The sequence below is a fragment of the Oryza glaberrima genome, chromosome 9, assembly GCF_000147395.1.
Source record: "Oryza glaberrima chromosome 9, OglaRS2, whole genome shotgun sequence".
NCBI classification, from domain to species: Eukaryota; Viridiplantae; Streptophyta; class Magnoliopsida; order Poales; family Poaceae; genus Oryza; species Oryza glaberrima.
Genome location: NC_068334.1, coordinates 19,519,054 through 19,538,009, shown reverse-complemented (window position 1 = coordinate 19,538,009; position 18,956 = coordinate 19,519,054). Strand labels below are relative to the sequence as shown.

The following is an 18,956-nucleotide window of genomic DNA, read 5'->3' as shown; positions in this document are numbered from 1 at the left end:
CGCTGTTGCCGATCTTGATGGCGCCAGGGTTGAGCTCACCAGTGGGAGGATGGTGAATGCCTGGATCGAGTACTCGCCCACCTTGTCGTCGCCGTCGAAGCCATCGCCACGTACGACGGCGCCTTTGCCGCCGCCGGAAGCGCCAGTTTCATCCGCCGTTCCGCCTCCCGTGAGTCTTAATCCAATGCTTCCCTCGCCTCCGCAGCTCCCCGGCGTAACCACGGCGCCGTCGCCGCCGGTGTCCACGGTTTCGATGCCTCCCACCAGCTCCGCCTTGCTCCCCTCGCCGCCGCCGACGCCCCTCACCTGCTCCCGCGTCGTCGTCGCCGCCGCCACAGCCGCCACGTCGCCGGCCGCCGGACCTCCTCTCCCGCCTCGCCCCGGTGCCGGCCTGCCCAGAGCCAGAGAAGAGAGAGAGAAGAGGAAGGGAGAGAAGAGGGGAAAGAAAGAGGAGGCTGACATGTGGGGCCCACGTGGGCCCACGCTGACTCAGCAGCCACGTAGGACAGAATCAGTATCAAAACCGTCGAGGGACATACTTTTACCGGTTTTGTATAGTTAAGGGACCTCGTATATCTGGTTTTGCATTTCGAGGATGTTTTTTATTCCGATGACAAGGTGAGGGACCTTTGGTGTACTTTTTCCTTATTTCATCCGAACGGAATATCGTCCTTAAGCATTCCAATTCGGCCCACGGGCCTCAAGGCTTCAACCCATGACAATTGACAACCGGACAGGTGTGGGCGTTGACTAGTCTTCTTTAGTTTTCCACCGGACAGGAGTAATTGGCAAGAAGAAACAAAAGGGAAAAAAAGTGGCGGAAAATTCATTTTTGGGAGGGGAAATGGCCACCGCAGAGGCGAAGCGCCGGCGCCACCACTCACCGCCGGCCTCCACCGCCGCCGGCGGCGATTCCTCCACCCCTACCTCGGCGGCGCCCGCCGACTCGTCGTCCCCGTCGCTGGATCTCATCCCCGACATAGCCCGCCGCCTGACGTCCCTGGAGGATTTCTTCTCCCTGCGCGCCTCCTGCCGCGCCTACCGCGCGCTCCTCCCGGCGTCGCGCCGCCTCCTCGCCTCGCAGTCCCCGCTCCTCCTCGTCTCCCTCTACCCCTCCTTCGCCGAGGCGCTCTTCCACCCGCGCCTCCGCCGCCTCCACCGCTTCCGCCTCCCATGGGGGCACCACCTGCCCCCCTCGCGCTACACCCTCCTCTACGCCCACGGCTTCCTCGTCACCGCCACCACCGCCGCCAACAACTACCCGCCAAGGCTCCTCCTCCTCCGCCTCTTCACCGGCGAGCAGCTCCGCCTCCCCAGGGTCTTCGCGCCCTTCTCCCGCGTCATCCTCACCGCGGACCTCCTCGTCGTCATCTTCTTGCCCGGCCGGGCCACCGTCCAGCACTGCCGCCCCGGGGACGCGCTCTGGCGCGTTGCCTCCGCCCCTGCACCCCACGTGTTCGACGATTTGATCTCTGTCAATGGCACCCTCTACGCGCTGGTTGGCCTCCGTCTTGCCACGCTCCAGCTGTCGGAAAGTTCGCTGGAGCTGTCATTTCTGGGAGGAGAGCATGATGACGCGAACAGGCCGGAGGGGGATCGGTTCATGCTCGGGGAGTGTGGAGGCGAGGTGTTGCTCATCAGCGTGGAGCATGAGGAGAGGGTTGTGTACCGCGTGTTCCGTTGGGCATCTGAGAAAAGGAAGTGGGAGATGATCACCAACTTGGGCGGGCGGTCGCTGTTTCTTGGCTTGGATGGATTCGCAGCTTGCGTTGATCAAGATCATCCAGGGGTTCGAGGGGATTGCTTATATGCAGCTGGGCGACGCTTGGGTGAGTGGCATGAGTATTCCTTGGCTGATGGAACCTGTGATGTCTGCAATGCTGACTATCCAGGCGCGCCACCCCTGAACAACAGTTCACTGATCAGACCATCAGTTTGGATCTTCCCCAGCTTGTGTTGATGCAAGCCTGAGTAGGGTTCATCCTAGATCAATGTTGAAGCCCTATTGCTCAGTTGCTCACATGAGAGAAAAGAATGGTAATGCTTGATCACTAGCTTGCTTACTAGGTCATTTATGTAAACAATATATTCATACGGCGATCAGTACTTGCATCTTATTCGACCAGTCAATTGTTGTTTTGGTTGATATAGTGAATACTTTTCCTTAGGATTTTGACCACAGGAGCAAAATAATTTTGTTCCCTAAATGCTGACAGCATTACTTTATGTGCTATGCAACTTGTTGAGATATTATGAAGCTTCTTTTGCGTTTATTTTCCTCTGATACTGCAGTAATAGTGAGTAAAGCACATAATACATCAAGGAATATGCTAGTACCATAATGTTAATTGGTTATATTTGACTATGTCCCTGAAGTTGCATGGTTGTAACTTGTGTAGGGTAGGCAGTAGCAGAATTCTTAACCCTGTTTGCTTTGTGATTTATACAATGCTGCAAATCCTGCGGAGTTGTCACAGTTAGTCCAGTGATGGTGATAAACAAGACCAGGAATGACACACATGTCCAATGGATGATATCATAAATTATAGCTGATCATGTTTATGATTTGTACTCCTAAAAATATGACATATGCCAGGTCTTAGAACCACTTATTTATATGATTTTCCACTCCTATAACTGTAACTTTCATTCCTGAATCCTGATAGAACCTGTGGTGTATGACCTCCAAATGGTCTACCCAATCAGTAGTTGGCAGCAAGCAGATGTGAAGGGGTTGGGCATGCTCTTTTCTGGTCCATCAGTTTAGGCTTTATATTTAAAGTGTTCTTCAGTTCCGTGTTTTTGGACTACCCTTCAGTTTATTCTTTTTTCGGGTCTCCTGTCTCTCCCTTCCTTGTTCTTGCTGAGTGCTGACACGAGACACAACTTGGTTCTCTTGCGGTTGTCCGTTTTGCTTGGTCCGTTGTTGTTTCTCTGTCTTAATACAAAGTTAAGCCAGGCTTTTGTGTGCTTCCTGTGTTTCAGAACTCCTCTTATTATCTCAAAAAAGAAAAACTCTTCTTATTGACTTCAGAGGGATTGGAACAATTTCAAGTTTGAAAGCATGATTCGCTGACATATGGACCTCAAACTTATGTCTGTGCAATGTTACCTGGCATCTCATTTTGTTAGCACTCGTAAACATGAAGTCTGGTTACCTGCAATTCTGAAGAACACTGTCTTATAACCTCTGACTTGTGTGCAGGTTTTCAAGTTTATTTTTTGACCTTTGGATGGTATTTGCAATGAGATTCAGTCATATTTCCTTATACATGTTTCCTTATTACTTGAAAGTTGAAACTAACTTTGAGAATGTTCAACCCTTCAAACACTTGCTCTACCTACTTGGTGTATTGATATTTGCATGTGTTCCCAAGAATGTTCAAGTGCTGCATCACTTTGTGCCAGGATGCCAGCTTAGCGAGTGCATATTTGCGATCTCAAGTCTGTCGATGACATACGCACATTATTCATTTTGGATGCCTACTGAATTTGTTCTGTAATCGCAAATACCGTACTCAATTTCAGGTTGCATCACTGGCTTTCAGGTGCTCTCTTTCTTCTGACATGTTGCTACTTGCTTGCAAATGGATCGCTGAATACCAACCGTCCATTCTGGATTCTGCCACTTGCAGTTCTTGCTGATAGCCTTGCAGTTCTTTCTCTGTGTAGCTCTTTTGTTGATGTCTGAATTCTGATGCTTCAAAAATTCAGAAATGCAGTAATAAACAGTAGTAGTAGCACTATTTATTTATTGACACCTGGAAGAGAGGTCCTGTGCCTCTCCAGTCACTGACATGTGGGCCCACTTTGCAGTCATTGACCACCCTACTGCTACGGAGGTCCACAGGCGGTCTATTGTGGGGTCCACCTGCAGTGGGTCAAACGGGCCTTCGCTAACTCCTAGCCGTCCTCTTCCCATCCAAACCTCCGCAGCAGAGCTCGCTGCCGCGGCGAACGCACACAATGCAACACCTCGCCCTCCTCCGTCCGCTCATCCATCCCTCTCCCCTTCCGGCCGCGAGTCCCCTCGCTGCGCGATGCCGCGGCGGCCGGGGCCGAGGCCGAGGCCGAGGCGTCCGCTGGAGATGCGCGACGGGGGGAGGCGCGGGCGGCGGCGAGGTTGAGGAGGGGGAGGGGGAGGGGAAGCGGGAGGCGGCGGCGTGGCTGAGCTCGGCGGTGGGGGAGAAGGTGGACGAGCTGCTGCTGCGCGAGGAGAACCGCGCGCTGGTGGAAGGGGTCGAGGCCGCCGAGCGGCGGGGGGAGCGGGCGCGCGCCGCGCTCGCCGACATCGAGCGCCAGGAGGCCGCCGCCCGCCTCGCCAGCGAGGAGGTCCGCCGCCTAGAGAGGCGCCGCGACGAGGTATGGTGACTGCTGCCCGCGTTCAACCTGTTTGATGCTTTGCCTGCTCTGCATTCGCCTCAATCAACGAGCAGAGTGCCTGCCCTAGCGAGTAGTGGGTCTCTCATGGCCTCATGGTGGAGAGCGACGTGGCCTCACCTAGCTATAGTGCTGTACAGTGTACACACGCGCGGTCCAATCCCCACCCCGACGCGGTGATGCACGCATCTGGTGGCCATAGACGTAGCATGAACCAGCAATATGGCACCACCAGGGTGTTGCGGTGCAATGGCGTGCTAGTATGGTTGTGGTTGTACTGTACTACTGTGTCGGTGTGGCCCTAGATGTTCTGTGACTGCCGCCTTTGTGTTTGAGTTAATGTGGCACCGACGAGCTTGAGGAATGCTCTTTAATTAGCCGAACAGTAGTACCTCACCACGGGTGCATGTGATTTACGAAATGTAAATATGTAATGCACGGAAACAGAAAATTGCGTATTGAAGACTATTGTCAGAGAATATGAAAAAGCTCCAGTTATTTTCTCCTATCTATATACTGCCTAACCTATTACTCCTTGAGCGTTTTCTACAAGCAGGCAAAAAATGCTATTTCTGAAAGCAAACCCTGATATGCATTGCACCGCCTTACATTGAACTGACTTTTCCATGCCATTTCGCTGGATTCGATTCTTTGAAATGCCTTTTGGATAGAAGTGCCAAGCACAATATCCCTACAGTCGATAAATTGTAGTTTATATATTCTTGCTTTGTCATGGCTTGTTATGCATATCCAGTTGGAGATGTACTGTAGAAATCAGCTCATTTGATCTATGCTGAACAGTTTGTTAGATTTAGAAAACTAGATGAATTTCCCCTACAAACGCTTAGCTGGATACTGAAACAAATATGAAATATCCTTATGTTTGAAGCTGGTCGCGTTAATATATCAATCTAGTACCTGAGGCTGAAAATAACTGTATTTGTACACTAATGTAGTCTGTAAAGGTGCAATATCTGTCCACAGTTTTGCTAATTCTATGCCATTATAATCTGACCTTAGCAAATCATCTGTGTAGTTTCCATCATTTTTTCTCTAGGATTTTTTTATTTTACAAATTAACAATTGAATATCTTGCCTTCTTAGCATATCAGATGCTTTGAATCCTTCCAACTGTTTATATTCTCCATTTCTGTATAGGAGATGGTTCCATGTCTTTTGAGAAAACATAAAGTACTAGCAGCATGTGTCAGATTCATGTGGTCCCATGACGATAAAGGCAGAATGATTATTAGTTGTGATATCAATTGTATGACAATTCATTTCTGTAATCATCAAATTATCTTTCCTTCAATATACATGGGAAGGACATGAATTATTTGTAGCTTGGTGTTTCCTATGTGCTATTTCCTCTTAATAATGTTGTTTACAATGCTGCATTACATAAACAAGATCACAGAGTCCCAACGTGAATTGCTACAAGCAAGAGAAATGATTGATGAAGCACAACGTTCCTTGTCTTCTAGTCTTCAGGATCAAAGCTTTGGAGATGTACCAAGTGGAGATATTGATGAAGATAGTGAAAGACTGGAATCTGTAAAAGCTGCAGCAGTTTCCTCTGTAGTTGGTGTTCTAGCTAGTTTACCCATATCTTTTTATGAAGCCCATGATTTTCCACAATTATTTGTTCAGTTGTCAGTTATTTTCATAAGTTGTGCTTTGTTTGGAGTAACATTCCGGTATGCCATTAGGAGAGATCTGGACAATGTCCAACTAAAAACAGGGGCTGCTGCTGCATTTGCTTTTGTAAGAGGTAAAACTCGATAATGCTATTTCATAAAACTTCTCAGCACATATTCAAGCACATTGTCATTTTGTTTATTTGAACTAAATTATTTGCAGGCCTTGCTATGGTGGAATCTGGGAGGCCCTTTGAGCTGAGCACTGATGCCTTAATATCACTTGCCCTTGATGGTGCAGTTAGTGTGGTTGAGAACATTTTGACATTTCTACCTGCTGCAATTGCACTGGACTATTGTTTTAAGATGAGATTTTTGAGTCCATTTCCTACAAGAAAACAGTAGTTCCTGCAAATAATCTGTAAGGTCCATAATGCCATTTGTTGGTCCAATGATTGTAGTAAATATACCATACTGCTTATGTCTTATATTCATCATGCCAAATACTCGTGGAATCAAAAAATCATGTTGTTTATCAAATAGTTGCTTTAATGTAACAGCTGGATCTTGTCCTGTTTCTCAGATATTCTGAGATCGATAACTCATAGCTCCACTATGTGCTTGAATAGACATCCTTCTTAAGTGCCCTACACTTTGCCAGGACTGAGGCATATGGACTTATCTGTTTGTGTTTCTCCTGTACTATTGATGTTCACTCCCAGGAATTTTTTATTTCCACTTGAATCAATGCTTTGGGCTATCTGTTTCATATCAGCTTTTGGTGAAATGCTGCAATCTGCGTAAACTGATATGTGCTTCATCAGTCCTTGCCCTTATGCAAAGAGAATTCTTTACTCTTCATGACCATCCATTCTTTCTACACAATAATCTATATTCTAATGTGCAAGCACAAGAAACATGGTACATATCTTTCTTTGGTATGTTGTATCTGTCATCTACATTGATTTATGCCTGCTGTACCTTGCTTGTCTATTAGTGTTCTTCCCTTTATTTCAGTATTGCTGTGAAGCAACTAGCTGCTGAACTGTGCTATAACCTGATACAGTATTATTCTGGTCATTCATAATGCGCCAAACCGGATGGAACTGGATGACATATCATTGCATCACAAATATGGGTCCGCTGGAAGGTCGGTACTGTTGAGAGGTGGATGCAGAGCATGTATTTCTGTTCTTGTGAGCCTCAGCTGTCATTCTTCATCCGTCAAGCCAGATGGAACTGGACACAGCTTGATCTGTTGAAGCTTTCGGTGTCATGAAGAAGATGAAGTGCACAGGTCTTTTTTGCATACTGAATGATGGTGGTGGGGGATTGTGCAGTGAAAGAGCTTCATGAACCATCATCTGGACAAGGTTACCTTCTCAATAGTCTATTTTTATTAGGTTATTGAGATGATTACATGATCAGCCCAGCATTATTTTGCTCATCCCCACTGGTTTGTTGGTGTTGGCTGGTGCTTTAGTTCTGGCACAAACAACTGCACGAGGTCTGTCATAGCAACATCTTTGGATACGTTGTATGTAGGGAGCTAATCAAGGATGAGAGAACTAATGAAAACCACTTCTATGTTTGCATCCTGTTATTATATCTAGAACATATTTTGTTCCAAAGCAGTCCGCTAGAATTTTCCAAGCTATTTCAGCCAGCTGTCTTTACTGATGTGTTGAATTGCTCGTCTGGATTTGCTTGCTTGAGTAAGAAAGAATGTAGTTTTGAACATCTTAGTTCCTAAACAATATTTTGAACATATTAGGAATATGTGATGAAGGTCTAGAAATCATTAACAAATTCTTGTGGTTCATTAGTCTAGGACGTAGGGATGGAGTGTCAAGCTTGTGATTCTGACTCAGTATCATCCAGTTGGCCTACAAAATTGATTCGAAGTAATCAAATGAGAAACTTTTATACAAATAAAACAGGATTGAACTAATGGTCTTTGGTGTAGACAACATGGTCTAATGATATAGGCATCTAAAAGTTTAAATATTAGTAAGCAGATACAGGGAACCTTCAACTGAACTTTTGCTACTACAGGATTAAATTGCATGCCTGTCCCTCTGCCAGCTAATAGTTACTCTGTACACCTGGAGTCACTACTTGCTGATGGCATTAGATACCATAATACATTGCTGTTAATTGCAAACATGCAGGCTACTGCCTGTTGCCAGCTGCTACTGGCCTATGAAATCGCAGCCCACTGTCAGTGACTAGTCTGCTATGGATAATGTGCAAGATCACTAGACACCAAGAGCAAATAAGCATGTTCAACTTACTGTTGAATGATAAACTTGGTGGTACAGGCCTGCAGTGCTCAAGAATCTTTAGAGCAAGAACAGATTGAGAATTCCATCTCTTTGGAAAGCTGGAATAATGACCATATTTGCACAGATGTCGAGTATCTCATAAAGTAATGGCTTTCAATTTAAGCCTGAGTCTTGATACTTGCTTAATCTGGAACAAATCTTGGCACTCGGTCTAATCATGTCTATATGGGAATGCACATACTCTTCCATGCTATTTGATATAAGTTTGCCCAATATTACACACCAATTTGACCTGATCCGTTCTGTCAGTGGGGCCCCAACTTGCACATGTAATAGGCCACATTTCGGTGGTTGGAATTTTTCTGAATCATTCCCTACCTGGTGTGATTAGTGACTGATGTTTGCTGACTTTGAACAGAATGTAGCATATGACTGTCGAAAGTGTGCTTATCTACCTTGGTGAAAGAATTTACTTCAGTGAGTCAGGCCAAGCCAGTTGCAACCAAAAGTCCATTCTTCTGTCTCCTGGACCATTCAATCATGAGACTAGTGTCTTTTTATAAAACCATGCCATGCATTTGAGGATCTGAGCTACTGTCTGGCTTTCTCTTCTGGTTTCATATTGGTTCTAGAGAGATGGCTCTAAAGGTACACAGTTAGTTCATGCTGATACACCATTTGTCCGTGTATAGTGTATGCTGTAAAGTACAGGTCTTTGCAGTTTCTGTCTCTCTTAAACAAGTGCGTTGGATTCAACTCACTGTTCTTATATCTAATGAGATTACTGGTGATTTATGTTTTTATGGCACTACCAGGTGTTCAATTGGCTGAATCGGAAGAAGCATTCTAATGTCGAGTATTGCACCATCAATGAGAACAAGGGTAAGGATACCAGGATATCTCTCTTTTATGTACCACATGTTTTGTTGTTCTCATGTTGTCAACTCTTGTTTCTTCTCTTCTATTTTTTTTCCTGATGGAGTAGCCATGGAAGAGAAGGAAGACTCTCTGCGTGCAAGTGTGACTGAGCAAGACACTGAGGCCCTGCTGCTCCGTGATGTGCTTATTAATGGTATACTTGCAATTGGCACGCTGGGCCACAATGTAAACTCACTCTGTCCTGAGTCCTGTATTGAACAAGATGAGCCCATCATCATGTGTGATGAGAAAGTGGAACAAGAGAAGTGCGAAGAAGAAAAGGCTGAGGCTAAACAGGACACACCAGTTACAGCACCAAGTGAACCGGCATCTGCTCTTGAGCCTGCCAAGATGCACTCATCATCGATGAAAGAAGACAACTTCATGTGCTTTGTGAAGGAGGAAATCCTAATGCATGGCATGGAAGTGGAAGATGTTCCTAACATCCAGGAACGACCACTTCTGATGTTAGAGAAGGTGGAGAAAGTGAGAACTACACTTGCCGATCTATTTGCTGCAGAAGCATTCTCATCAAGTGATGCAGAGGATAAGTGTTACCCGAAAATCGTCATTGTTGCTGGGGCATCCACTTCAAAGCCTACGTCGTGCATGGAGAAGATGCATCACAAGAAGCCAACAAAACCAACGTCAAAGCCGCTGAAGGCTACGAGAAAATTAAGTCGAGTATGGTTTTCTTCGTCTCTGCTTTATTTGTTAAGCCTTGTTACATTATATTTTACTAGTCTGGAATTTATAACACTTTGTTCCATGGTCAGTGCGCCACATCTTACACATATGTTTTACCATATAGCTACAACTGGAGTAAGCATTATGCATCTAGCCAGTCTTTAGTGGTAAATGATCACTGACCTGGAATGCACCTTTTTGGTTTTTGTCATCTGTAAAATAAGTAGGTCATGAGGAAGATGTTGGGGAAGAAGATCCACCCAGAGCAGCTCAATGGACGTAGCAATGCAGAGGGCCCTGTCACTGCATAATGCTAGGTTTGTGGACAAAAGTTTCCTTTCTCTATCTGGCAATTTATTACCTAGAGTTTTTTTAAAGCTGTCTGTTGAACTATACAGGGCTCAAGGCCCTTGTGTTTTGCATACGATTTTGTACCTTTCCAAATTTTCTTGATTTTTACTTGGATTCCATTGTTTGTAATAAAATTAGGTTAATATCTGAGGTAGTATTTGCATAGAATGGATACCTTCTACCAAAGTTATATTTGTTTGTGGGTCCTAGAGCTAGCATGACCCACGAATCACATTCAAGAATATAGTAATTCGTTTAGGCTACATTTCACTAGGAATAGAACATATGAATATTCTCAGGTTTAATAAGGCAGATGCAAAAAAGAACTGAATAGCACAGGAAAGTAATTTTTCCATTTCAAGCTTCTCACAGTCAAAAACAAGTAATGGTTCAAAAATTGAATATTCTATCACCTGTTGCCTCCATTTATGTGGAACTCACAAGAGGGTCTAAGTGCTGCTTGACCTGTATTTAAATAAAATGTTATCACCTATTGCCTCTGCTTATTATTGGGATCTCAAAACACAATCTATTACTGTGTATGCCTTGGCATTTTTTAAAATCTGAGCTGCCCCCTTATTCTTCACATTTTCTCAGAAAACCATATAAACTTTTAGATAAATGAAGCTTTTATTGATCTCAGACAATTACATCAAGTTGATAGAACCAAACTAAGAACACTTCTGGCCTCTGATAATGGAACTGCTGTTTGTTTAAGTAGAAAGAATGGTGTGTGTATTTTAACGGTTGGTGATTGGGAATTGGGATGCAGTGACCATGGAGACTGTGTTCTTCAGAATATTTTTAAGAAATAGTGTTTTCGGTGGATCCTATCATGGAACTGCCTATGGTGGAAAGAGCAATACGAGTTGAAACATATAGGGATTAGGAAGCATGGGTTCGGACTAAAATGCATTCGTTCCTGCCATGATGCAAAGCTTCATTCGAAGCAAAATGAGCACATGCCATGGTACGGTGGCGTGCAACGAGCACTGCAATTGCACACGACGTGCATGTTCTGAAAAAGGCCAGTGGACACTAGACATGCAGCTAATCCTCTTTTGATGAATTCTATCATGAAACCAATGGATTCGTTGAAAATCTGAACAAATTGATGGATTTGGTCCCAGCTGTAGAAAGGTTGGCAAACTCTTCTCGCTCCTGTATTATTGTAGGCTGGAGCTATGATGGACCAAATCATCAGAAGCAAATTTCACCATATATAAGCATCTACTTTTATCTTTTTCTCTATTTTAAAATGTGATCATAGTGAAGTTATATACATTCTATCTGCTTAACGCTCCACATTATCTAAAAAAATGCATCACACTCCATATTGGGAACACGTTGGTGGTTCTGAACCAAAGTCGATCTCTTGATGCCAATTTTTTTTTGAGCTGGTTGAGTAGTCGAACTGGGAACAATTACTGCTTGAGGCTACAAAATTTCTGGCCGACAATACGTCTTGATCAGGAACTGACTAAAGAAATTCCCTTTCACCTTTTGCAGGATTTGTTGGATCCATCCTCACGCTTCGGATTCCTTGCTCAAGAGAAACATCCATGCATATCGTCGACAGCGTTCGTTCAGTCCTCTTCCTTTTGTTGTTGTTGCTGTTGTTATTATTGTTATTGTTATTGCTGCCTATTCGCTCGCCAGTGATGAAGAATAGTCCTGCCTATATTTGCCTGTAGTACATTGTAAAGCTACAGTTGACGTGTCTTGTAAGACCCTTATTATTATTGTCCATACCACGACGTCTCATCATCGTGTTCCTGTCGAGATTAATAAACCTCTATCCTATCCGTTCTGCTACCTCTCCTACCCTTTAACTGTGTACTCGTTTACTAATCCACTCAATCCCTGTCTCGTCCATGGTCCATGGCTGGATTGGCTGCAGCAGCTGCAACTGCTGTGAATAAATAAATAAACTAGACGAGTGGTTGCAGTGGTGCTCTGCACCAAAGCAGTTCAGTGTTTATACAACAAAACAAGGCGAAACTGCCAAAGCAGCAGCTTAGCTAGCGGAATGGCAGCTGATGATTGTAAGCGTAAAGGTAAGCATCGGCGCGTGAAGCTCATACCCTCATGCTTGCTTGCTGCTGCTGCACGTTGCTGTTCCCGTCTCGCCATCGGTTCGATCTAGACGGGTCGACGGCGAGACGGGAGGCGATCGATTATCGATACCACCAGCAGCAATACTGGTGCTCTCCATCGGTGGGCGCCGTGTCGGACTTCGGTTGGTCGCCCTCATCATGCCGGATCTGAAACCTGACGCCCACGCCTTCTTCTTCCTCGTCTCCTCTTCTTCTTCTTTAGGGGGGCCTTCTTATGTCGGCCTAGTCTGACAGAGATGGAGAATTTCAGTTGAGATGCGCTTGATATTACAGTGATAACTGACAAGAGTATGTGATTTCAACCTTAAGATCGTGTTTAATTCTTAAGACGCTCACAATTTCTTCTTATTTATTTGACAACTAAGTTTCATGCGAAGTAGTTTAATTTTTGTTGTCTAACAAAGGCGGATAATTTCATATAACACGTTCTTGTAGTGATCAAAAGTTACCTCTTCTTGAAGGCGCAAAGGGGTGCAGCCGATGGCAGTGGAGGCTGGTAAGGAGTGAGAGGCGCGGCCGACGGCGGGAGGCCGGACTGCACGATAGACGTGTCCGGTGGTGGAGAAGGCCGACGTGGCGCGATGAGGCACAACCAGCAGTAAAGGTGGCGACCACGGTGTGAGGAGGAGCTGTCGGTGAGTGTGGCGCGGTCTTCGACGCACGAAGGCTAGCCGGCGGGGGGCGTTCCCACATGTCGGCAGAGGATGAGTGGTGGTGGAGCATCAGTGCGACAGCCGTGGACTCGCAGGTGATGAGCAACGGGTGAAAACCTAGCCCGGCCTTGGCCGGACCGACAACGATGGTTCTTTCCCCTCTCCTAAGGGCGTTGTCATGCCGTCTCGTCCTTCAAGGGTGGTTGCCGGGTAAAAACCCAGTCGTGGCTCCTTTGAGTTCCTGACGGACGGCGCGGCAGTTTTCCGTCGCTTCTATCCTTGGAGACGTCGTTTAGGCATCCTCTTGCTGAAACCACTCGAACGATTGGTGCAAGCACGCTCTAGATAGAGTTGGGCTTTGTGTTGGTTGTAAGGGCGTTTTTTGGCATTCCCGGCTGTGTTCCTTTATTGGCCTAGCGGCAATTGGTCCGTTGCTAGCTTTCTCCTGGACCTGTGTGTTGACGTTGTCTGTGTGTGTGGTGGTTTATTTTTGTCCTTTTTCCTGGTTACGACCTTTCAGGGTTATACTCTTGTAATTTTTTTCGCTTTATTAATAGAACTTTGCACCATCTCGTGCAAGTCGTTAAAAAAAAAGTTACCTCCTCATATTTCACGTGAAACAATTCAATTCTCGTAGCGATCGAAAGTTAGTTCCGTTGCAAACGGAGATTTGTGAGTTGTATGTTGAGTGCCGCACTGATCGACAGTCACTGCCACTAAACTGATTGATGATGGGGTGTCTTCTCAAATTCTGGGTGTTGTGCTCATAGCCTTTGCGACGCACTGATGATGGATTCTGTTTCTATGGTAACAGAGGGGTGACGATGATGCAGCACTGCTTTGTGCGCTTCCCAAAAGCAAAGATACACTCTGTCACGAAACAGATTAAAATCTCTTCATGTGTTATCTCTCTTATGTGCGAAATCTCTCCATGTTTATCTAATTTATGTGCCAGTAGTGCCTGAACGTTCATAGTTTTCGAGCAAACGGTTCAGAACTTCATATCGACTTCTCCTAAGAAATTGTTCAAAACTGTACTACGTTCTTCGCATACAGTAGAGTTGAGCTAAGTGTTAGTTGGGCTGCATATAAGCCCAATTACATCAAACAAATTGCTGGGCTGGGCCAATCTTAAATTGGAGCAGAAGAACATGAACCTAAGGTTGAATGCACGGATTATGGGGATTTTTCGTCTCTCTCTCTCCTCATTTGTCTTTTGATTTATCGACTACAGTTAAATTTAAATTTTAAAACTTAATTTTAGAGCTGATTTTGAGGGGTTTTTTTAATATATTTTTCTTGCCTTTGGCTTTTAGACCACGAATGATATAGATATAAAGTTCTGGCTATAAATTAGTTTTTGTGTTGCTTGACTTGCTTGCTTTGTTCATATTTCTACACTTCATCAGTCGTAACTCAGATGATCAGAGCCATACTAACCCCTTCAAACATATATCTTGAGTGAATTTTATATTATAAAGTACCTGAATTTTCCTCTTCCATTAGTACACATGTTGACCCGCCCATATAGAGTAAAAAAAATCATGAGCATATAAGGGATGAGGAAAGACTCAAAAAATATCGAAGGTTCGTCAAAGTCAAGGACTGGGGTCCAAACCGTTTAATCCTCTTTTTTTTTGGGAGACTGCTATACAGCAGAATCCCGTTTAGATGAGACAATACCGATTAGGTATCATGTTCTGATACCTCTGAGGTATCATGTTCTGGTATTAGTACCAGATTCTAGATGTTAATACCTGTTGATATCACCTGATACTTGTTGATATCATAGCGATACCTACCCGATATAAGGAGTCGAGCACCGAAGCGTCATCGCCGGTGGCCGTATCTTCTGCGTTGACCAGATCCTTCACTGTCACGCCTTACGCCGAAGCTCGTCACCGGCGGCCCTACTATTCACACCCCACGTCGGAGCTCGTTGCCAGCGGCCGCGTCCTCCTTTCACTGAGTAGGTCCTCTTCCCCGACACACGACGGAGGTCCTCACAAGCGGCCACCTCCTCCTCGCTGCTCAGCTTGTCGGGACAAGGGGATCCCGTCTCGCCGAAGCTCGTCGCCGATGGCCATGTCCTCCTCCCGCTGAGCAAGCCCTCTTCCTTGGCCCGCGTTGAAAGTCTTCGCAGGTGGCCACCTTCTCCTCGCTGCTCAGCTCGTCGGGACAAGGGGATCTCGTCCCGATAGGATCTCGGCATGTAGCATTTCCAAGTGCTAATTTTTTCCCTTATATTTACCTGAATTAAATTGATTCTTATAAAAAAAATCTACAGGATTATATAAAATCACTGTATTTCAAACGATGGCTGAAATTGAAAGCCTTTTTAAGAAATTCAAGGATCAAAATTGCCGTCCCGCGAAAATTGTAAATGCAATTACTTAGTTGAAAAATCCACAGCAATGTTGTGCTAAATATTCATTTCATTCTTGAACAAGAAGCCTATTATATTATTCTTGGAAGCTTTGGTATATTTACACTTTCTCGAGATCCCCGCATCCAAGCCGTCCATCTCGATCTGGACGGTACAGAAACGTGTCACGCCTCTCCATCCACCTGTCGCATCTACCATTAGCCCCCACCTCCTCCCCCCCTCTTATAACGCGTCGCCTTCCCTTCGCCATGTCCGTCTCCGCCGCCGTCGCCGCCGCCTCCACCTCCCGTACCCTCGTCCTCGCCCGCCGCCGCTCGCCGCCGGCGTCTAGGGTCGCGGCGACAAGCCGCGGGCGTCCGTTCTCCTCCGGCCCCCATCCCCTCGCCGTCTCTCCCGCCACCCGCGCCCCCGCCATGGCCACCGACGGCGCCGCCGCCGCCGCCGCGGCAGGGACGAAGAAGAAGGAGGTGCTCATCTTCGACGCCGAGGAGGACCTCGCGGTGTCCCTGGCGAAGTACACGGCGGAGCTGTCCGCGAAGCTCGCCGCCGAGAGGGGCGCCTTCACCGTCGTGCTCTCCGGCGGATCCCTCATCAAGAACATCAGGTGATTTTGATTGCTTGGACCCCAGAGATCGCGCGTTTCTTGGGTTGCTTCCTCTTCCTCCGGGTGTTCTCGGATCGCGTAAGGAATCTCTCGCCGTTTTGGTTGGTGGTGGCGCAGGAAGCTCGCGGAGCCACCGTACCTGGATTCGGTGGATTGGAGCAAGTGGCATGTGTTCTGGGTGGACGAGAGGGTGGTGCCCAAGGACCATGAGGATAGCAACTACAAGCTCGCCTTGGATGGGTTTCTCTCCAAGGTATTCCCTCGCGAGCTCTGGATTTCTTCTTTCCGAAACTGCTTGTCCTAGTCGTCGTTTCGGCCTGGATGCATGATCTGCTCGGGGCATGATCAGGCTATTTAGGGATCATAATATTTTTGTGGTTTAGAGTGATGGAAATTCATTCAGGAATAGAATTCTGGTAATGCTTGGGTTAACTGAAGATGAAAACAAAGAACCGTGATGAAGAACAGATTCAGGTTTTCAGACTTAGAGCATCTCCAATAGCCTCTTTATCCCACTCTCCAAGCCAAATGTTAGCAACTTTGGACAAAAAATACACTCCAACTTAGGGCCTGCTTGGCAACTTCGAAAAATTTTGCACCGGTAAAGATATTACACTTGTATTTTCGGGGTCCCGAAAATTCCCTTTTGGTTACGGAGGAAAAGTTTTTCCAGGCAAATGATGTTTGGGCAAAGAGCAATGGGTATATCACAATATTTCCATTACTGCAGCAATAGGTACCCATTCTGAAACATCTTTTTCTATAAACTGAAATTAAATAGAAAACCAACTGATTATAAAGAATTTTCATTACAAATCAGGAAGAACTGCAATCGATACTTGCAATTTATAAAAGAAATAAGAGGCAACAAATTTGAATGAGAAAACAATGATCTTGAGGAATTTCAATCTTGCCTGCTAAGATCTGAAATAACAAAGAAACTCAAAAGCTGACAAACCAGAACTCAATCTATCATCTTGTGAAAATAACACCAAGCTTCTCCTTCCAATCCCTCGGTGTGCACCGGGCGTAGCGCTGTGAAACGAGCTTGAGGCTGACCTTGCCCATCACCGGATAGGAGAGAAGCAGGGGGAACTGTTGCGCCAGCCTCCGAAGAGGGCTAGGTGAGGGTGCAGAGTGCTGCTAGAGCTAGAGGAAAGCCTGCTGGCCACTGGTAAGAAGCTGATCGAGCTAGAGGCGGCGGCCATGGGATAGAGGGAAGAGGAGCGCAGCACGAGCACAAGGAGAGGCGAAGCGGCGAGCCTGACTTCTATCATTTTATTTGTGTGGGCTGAGGAGGTGTTTCTGTTCTTCCGGGTGTAATGGGCATTTTCCGGCGGATTTTAATCCGATAACAGCCCATCCAAGCAGTCCTTTCCAGCCTGTCCAGTAAAAACTCATGGACCGGTATTTTACACCGGTTTTGAACCAAAAACCGGGCTTCCAAGCAGGCCCTTATGGGAAGCAGTTGATTGATATGTTTTCTGCAGTGTACTAGATCTGTAACAAAAACACTTGTGCTTCTCATCCAGTTTACAGAACCTCTACTGCTCTCTGTGAGTTATCGGCATAAGCATTTTGATTGACCAATGATGAAACGCTTTATTCGACTGTGGGCAGTGGGATTTTATAATCTGCTTGCCTGTATCCATGCTCAATTGTTTGAAATTGTGCCAACCATTTGAAATATACCGTGAAATGAACTATAGTGGTTTTTTGTGGATAATGGGTAATGAATCATTAGTATCCGCAACTATGAATATTTAGGGCATAAGTTGTTGAAGTGGTGATCCAAGATGCATTCTTGTGTCTACTTATTGCATTTTCATCAGTTTTCTGGTGTGCGTGTAAATTTCTTTGCTGTGTATTCAGAAGTACTCCTTAACTAGGTTCTTCCTTTCGAATTTCTAGGTCCCAATTCCTACTGGCCAAGTTTATGCTATAAATGATGCCTTGTCAGCTGAGGGAGCAGCGGATGACTATGAAACTTGCTTGAAGCAACTTGTCAAGAATGGTGTGATTGCAATGTCGCAATCGACTGGTTTTCCTAGGTTTGATGTCATGCTCCTGGGAATGGGCCCTGATGGCCATATTGCATCTCTTTTCCCAGGCCACCCTCTTGTTAATGAAAACAAGAAGTGGGTCACCTACATCAAGGATTCTCCAAAGCCACCACCTGAGAGAATTACGTTTACATTTCCTGTGATCAACTCATCTGCGTATGTCGCAATGGTGGTCACTGGAGCTGGGAAAGCTGGTGCAGTGCAGAAAGCACTTTCAGATAAGCAGACTTCGTCTGATTTGCTGCCTGTAGAAATGGCTGTACTTCAAGATGGGGAATTCACTTGGTTCACTGACAAGCCAGCAGTGTCAATGTTACAGAACAAATGAGGTCCATGCCTGGATATTATTTAAGCTTTCATCTTAAATAAAGATCCAGGGGCTAATCCCAGCCTGGATACTGTTTAAGCTTTCAATCCAAAGCTGGGTTGTAATGATCTTCAGTCTAAAAAAGGATCCAGGTGACTGCATAGTTGCATTCCTCTTTTATGCATCACTTGTAAGGAAAACATGAGCATGTATGTTGTATGTTGTTCAGAGTGATGTATCTGAGACACTCCTGGTTTCGGCTTAGTAAATAACCTTTCCTGGCCCTTGCTCAAGTGTCTATGTTTGTTAAATTTGCGCTGTTAATAAACCGGCGATCAACTTATCTACATATTTTGCAAATTCAGATAGAGAACTCATTTTGTGCATGTTATTCAAATGGTTTCAATTCAAGACACAATTCTTTTTGTTTACTGATTGAAGTGATGCCAATGCTGCTTGACAAAGTGAGGTAAACTGTGATACAAGCTTGGAGACCTGCATGATTCTGCATTATTCACTATTAAGAGGAGTCTTATTCAGAGTGTATTGCGAGTACCTTCAGTTTCCA

The 18,956-nt window shown here is 45.6% G+C and overlaps 3 protein-coding genes across 8 annotated transcripts; all 3 read left to right on the top strand.

Moving 5' to 3' along the window:
- The first annotated feature begins 391 nt into the window (after positions 1–391).
- LOC127784932 (uncharacterized) lies at positions 392–3,955 on the top strand. 3 transcript variants are annotated; one of them, XR_008019621.1, is made up of 2 exons: positions 392–2,037; positions 3,529–3,808. XR_008019621.1 is itself a non-coding variant. In XM_052312358.1 (2 exons), the coding sequence occupies exon 2, from the start codon at positions 845–847 to the stop codon at positions 1,958–1,960; it is 1,116 nt and encodes a 371-aa protein (XP_052168318.1). In that variant the 5' UTR covers positions 395–618; positions 738–844; the 3' UTR covers positions 1,961–3,522. The 3 variants fall into 3 exon arrangements, 1 of the variants encoding a protein (XP_052168318.1); XR_008019620.1 differs by lacking the exon at positions 3,529–3,808 and adding an exon at positions 3,817–3,955 and having other exon boundaries at positions 394–2,037; XM_052312358.1 differs by lacking the exon at positions 3,529–3,808 and having other exon boundaries at positions 395–618; positions 738–3,522.
- A 2-nt stretch (positions 3,956–3,957) lies between these two features.
- Positions 3,958–12,059, top strand: LOC127784931 (protein TILLER ANGLE CONTROL 1). 4 transcript variants are annotated; one of them, XM_052312357.1, is made up of 6 exons: positions 6,445–6,938; positions 7,084–8,950; positions 9,118–9,184; positions 9,288–9,904; positions 10,135–10,224; positions 11,768–12,059. In XM_052312357.1, the coding sequence occupies exons 2-5, from the start codon at positions 8,939–8,941 to the stop codon at positions 10,216–10,218; spliced, it is 780 nt and encodes a 259-aa protein (XP_052168317.1). In that variant the 5' UTR covers positions 6,445–6,938; positions 7,084–8,938; the 3' UTR covers positions 10,219–10,224; positions 11,768–12,059. The 4 variants fall into 4 exon arrangements, with proteins under 4 accessions (XP_052168313.1, XP_052168316.1, XP_052168315.1 ...); XM_052312353.1 differs by lacking the exons at positions 6,445–6,938; positions 7,084–8,950 and adding an exon at positions 3,958–4,362; XM_052312356.1 differs by lacking the exons at positions 6,445–6,938; positions 9,118–9,184; positions 9,288–9,904; positions 10,135–10,224; positions 11,768–12,059 and adding exons at positions 3,958–4,362; positions 5,791–6,151; positions 6,241–6,438 and having other exon boundaries at positions 7,084–8,943.
- A 3,568-nt stretch (positions 12,060–15,627) lies between these two features.
- On the top strand, positions 15,628–18,737 carry LOC127785308 (probable 6-phosphogluconolactonase 4, chloroplastic). Its single transcript, XM_052312745.1, has 3 exons — positions 15,628–16,018; positions 16,136–16,271; positions 17,930–18,737. The coding sequence occupies exons 1-3, from the start codon at positions 15,663–15,665 to the stop codon at positions 18,407–18,409; spliced, it is 972 nt and encodes a 323-aa protein (XP_052168705.1). The 5' UTR covers positions 15,628–15,662; the 3' UTR covers positions 18,410–18,737.
- Positions 18,738–18,956: the final 219 nt, after the last annotated feature.

Excerpts from the sequence above, each read along its gene's own strand:
- LOC127784932 (XM_052312358.1), top strand. The coding sequence starts at position 845 with ATGGCCACCGCAGAGGCGAAGCGCCGGCGCCACCACTCACCGCCGGCC.
- LOC127784931 (XM_052312353.1), top strand. The coding sequence starts at position 3,967 with ATGCAACACCTCGCCCTCCTCCGTCCGCTCATCCATCCCTCTCCCCTT. Across the intron at positions 9,185-9,287 it reads CACCATCAATGAGAACAAGG|CCATGGAAGAGAAGGAAGAC; the intron begins GTAAGGATACCA and ends CTGATGGAGTAG. Across the intron at positions 9,905-10,134 it reads CTACGAGAAAATTAAGTCGA|GTCATGAGGAAGATGTTGGG; the intron begins GTATGGTTTTCT and ends TAAAATAAGTAG.
- LOC127785308 (XM_052312745.1), top strand. The coding sequence starts at position 15,663 with ATGTCCGTCTCCGCCGCCGTCGCCGCCGCCTCCACCTCCCGTACCCTC. Across the intron at positions 16,019-16,135 it reads TCCCTCATCAAGAACATCAG|GAAGCTCGCGGAGCCACCGT; the intron begins GTGATTTTGATT and ends GTGGTGGCGCAG. Across the intron at positions 16,272-17,929 it reads TGGATGGGTTTCTCTCCAAG|GTCCCAATTCCTACTGGCCA; the intron begins GTATTCCCTCGC and ends TCGAATTTCTAG.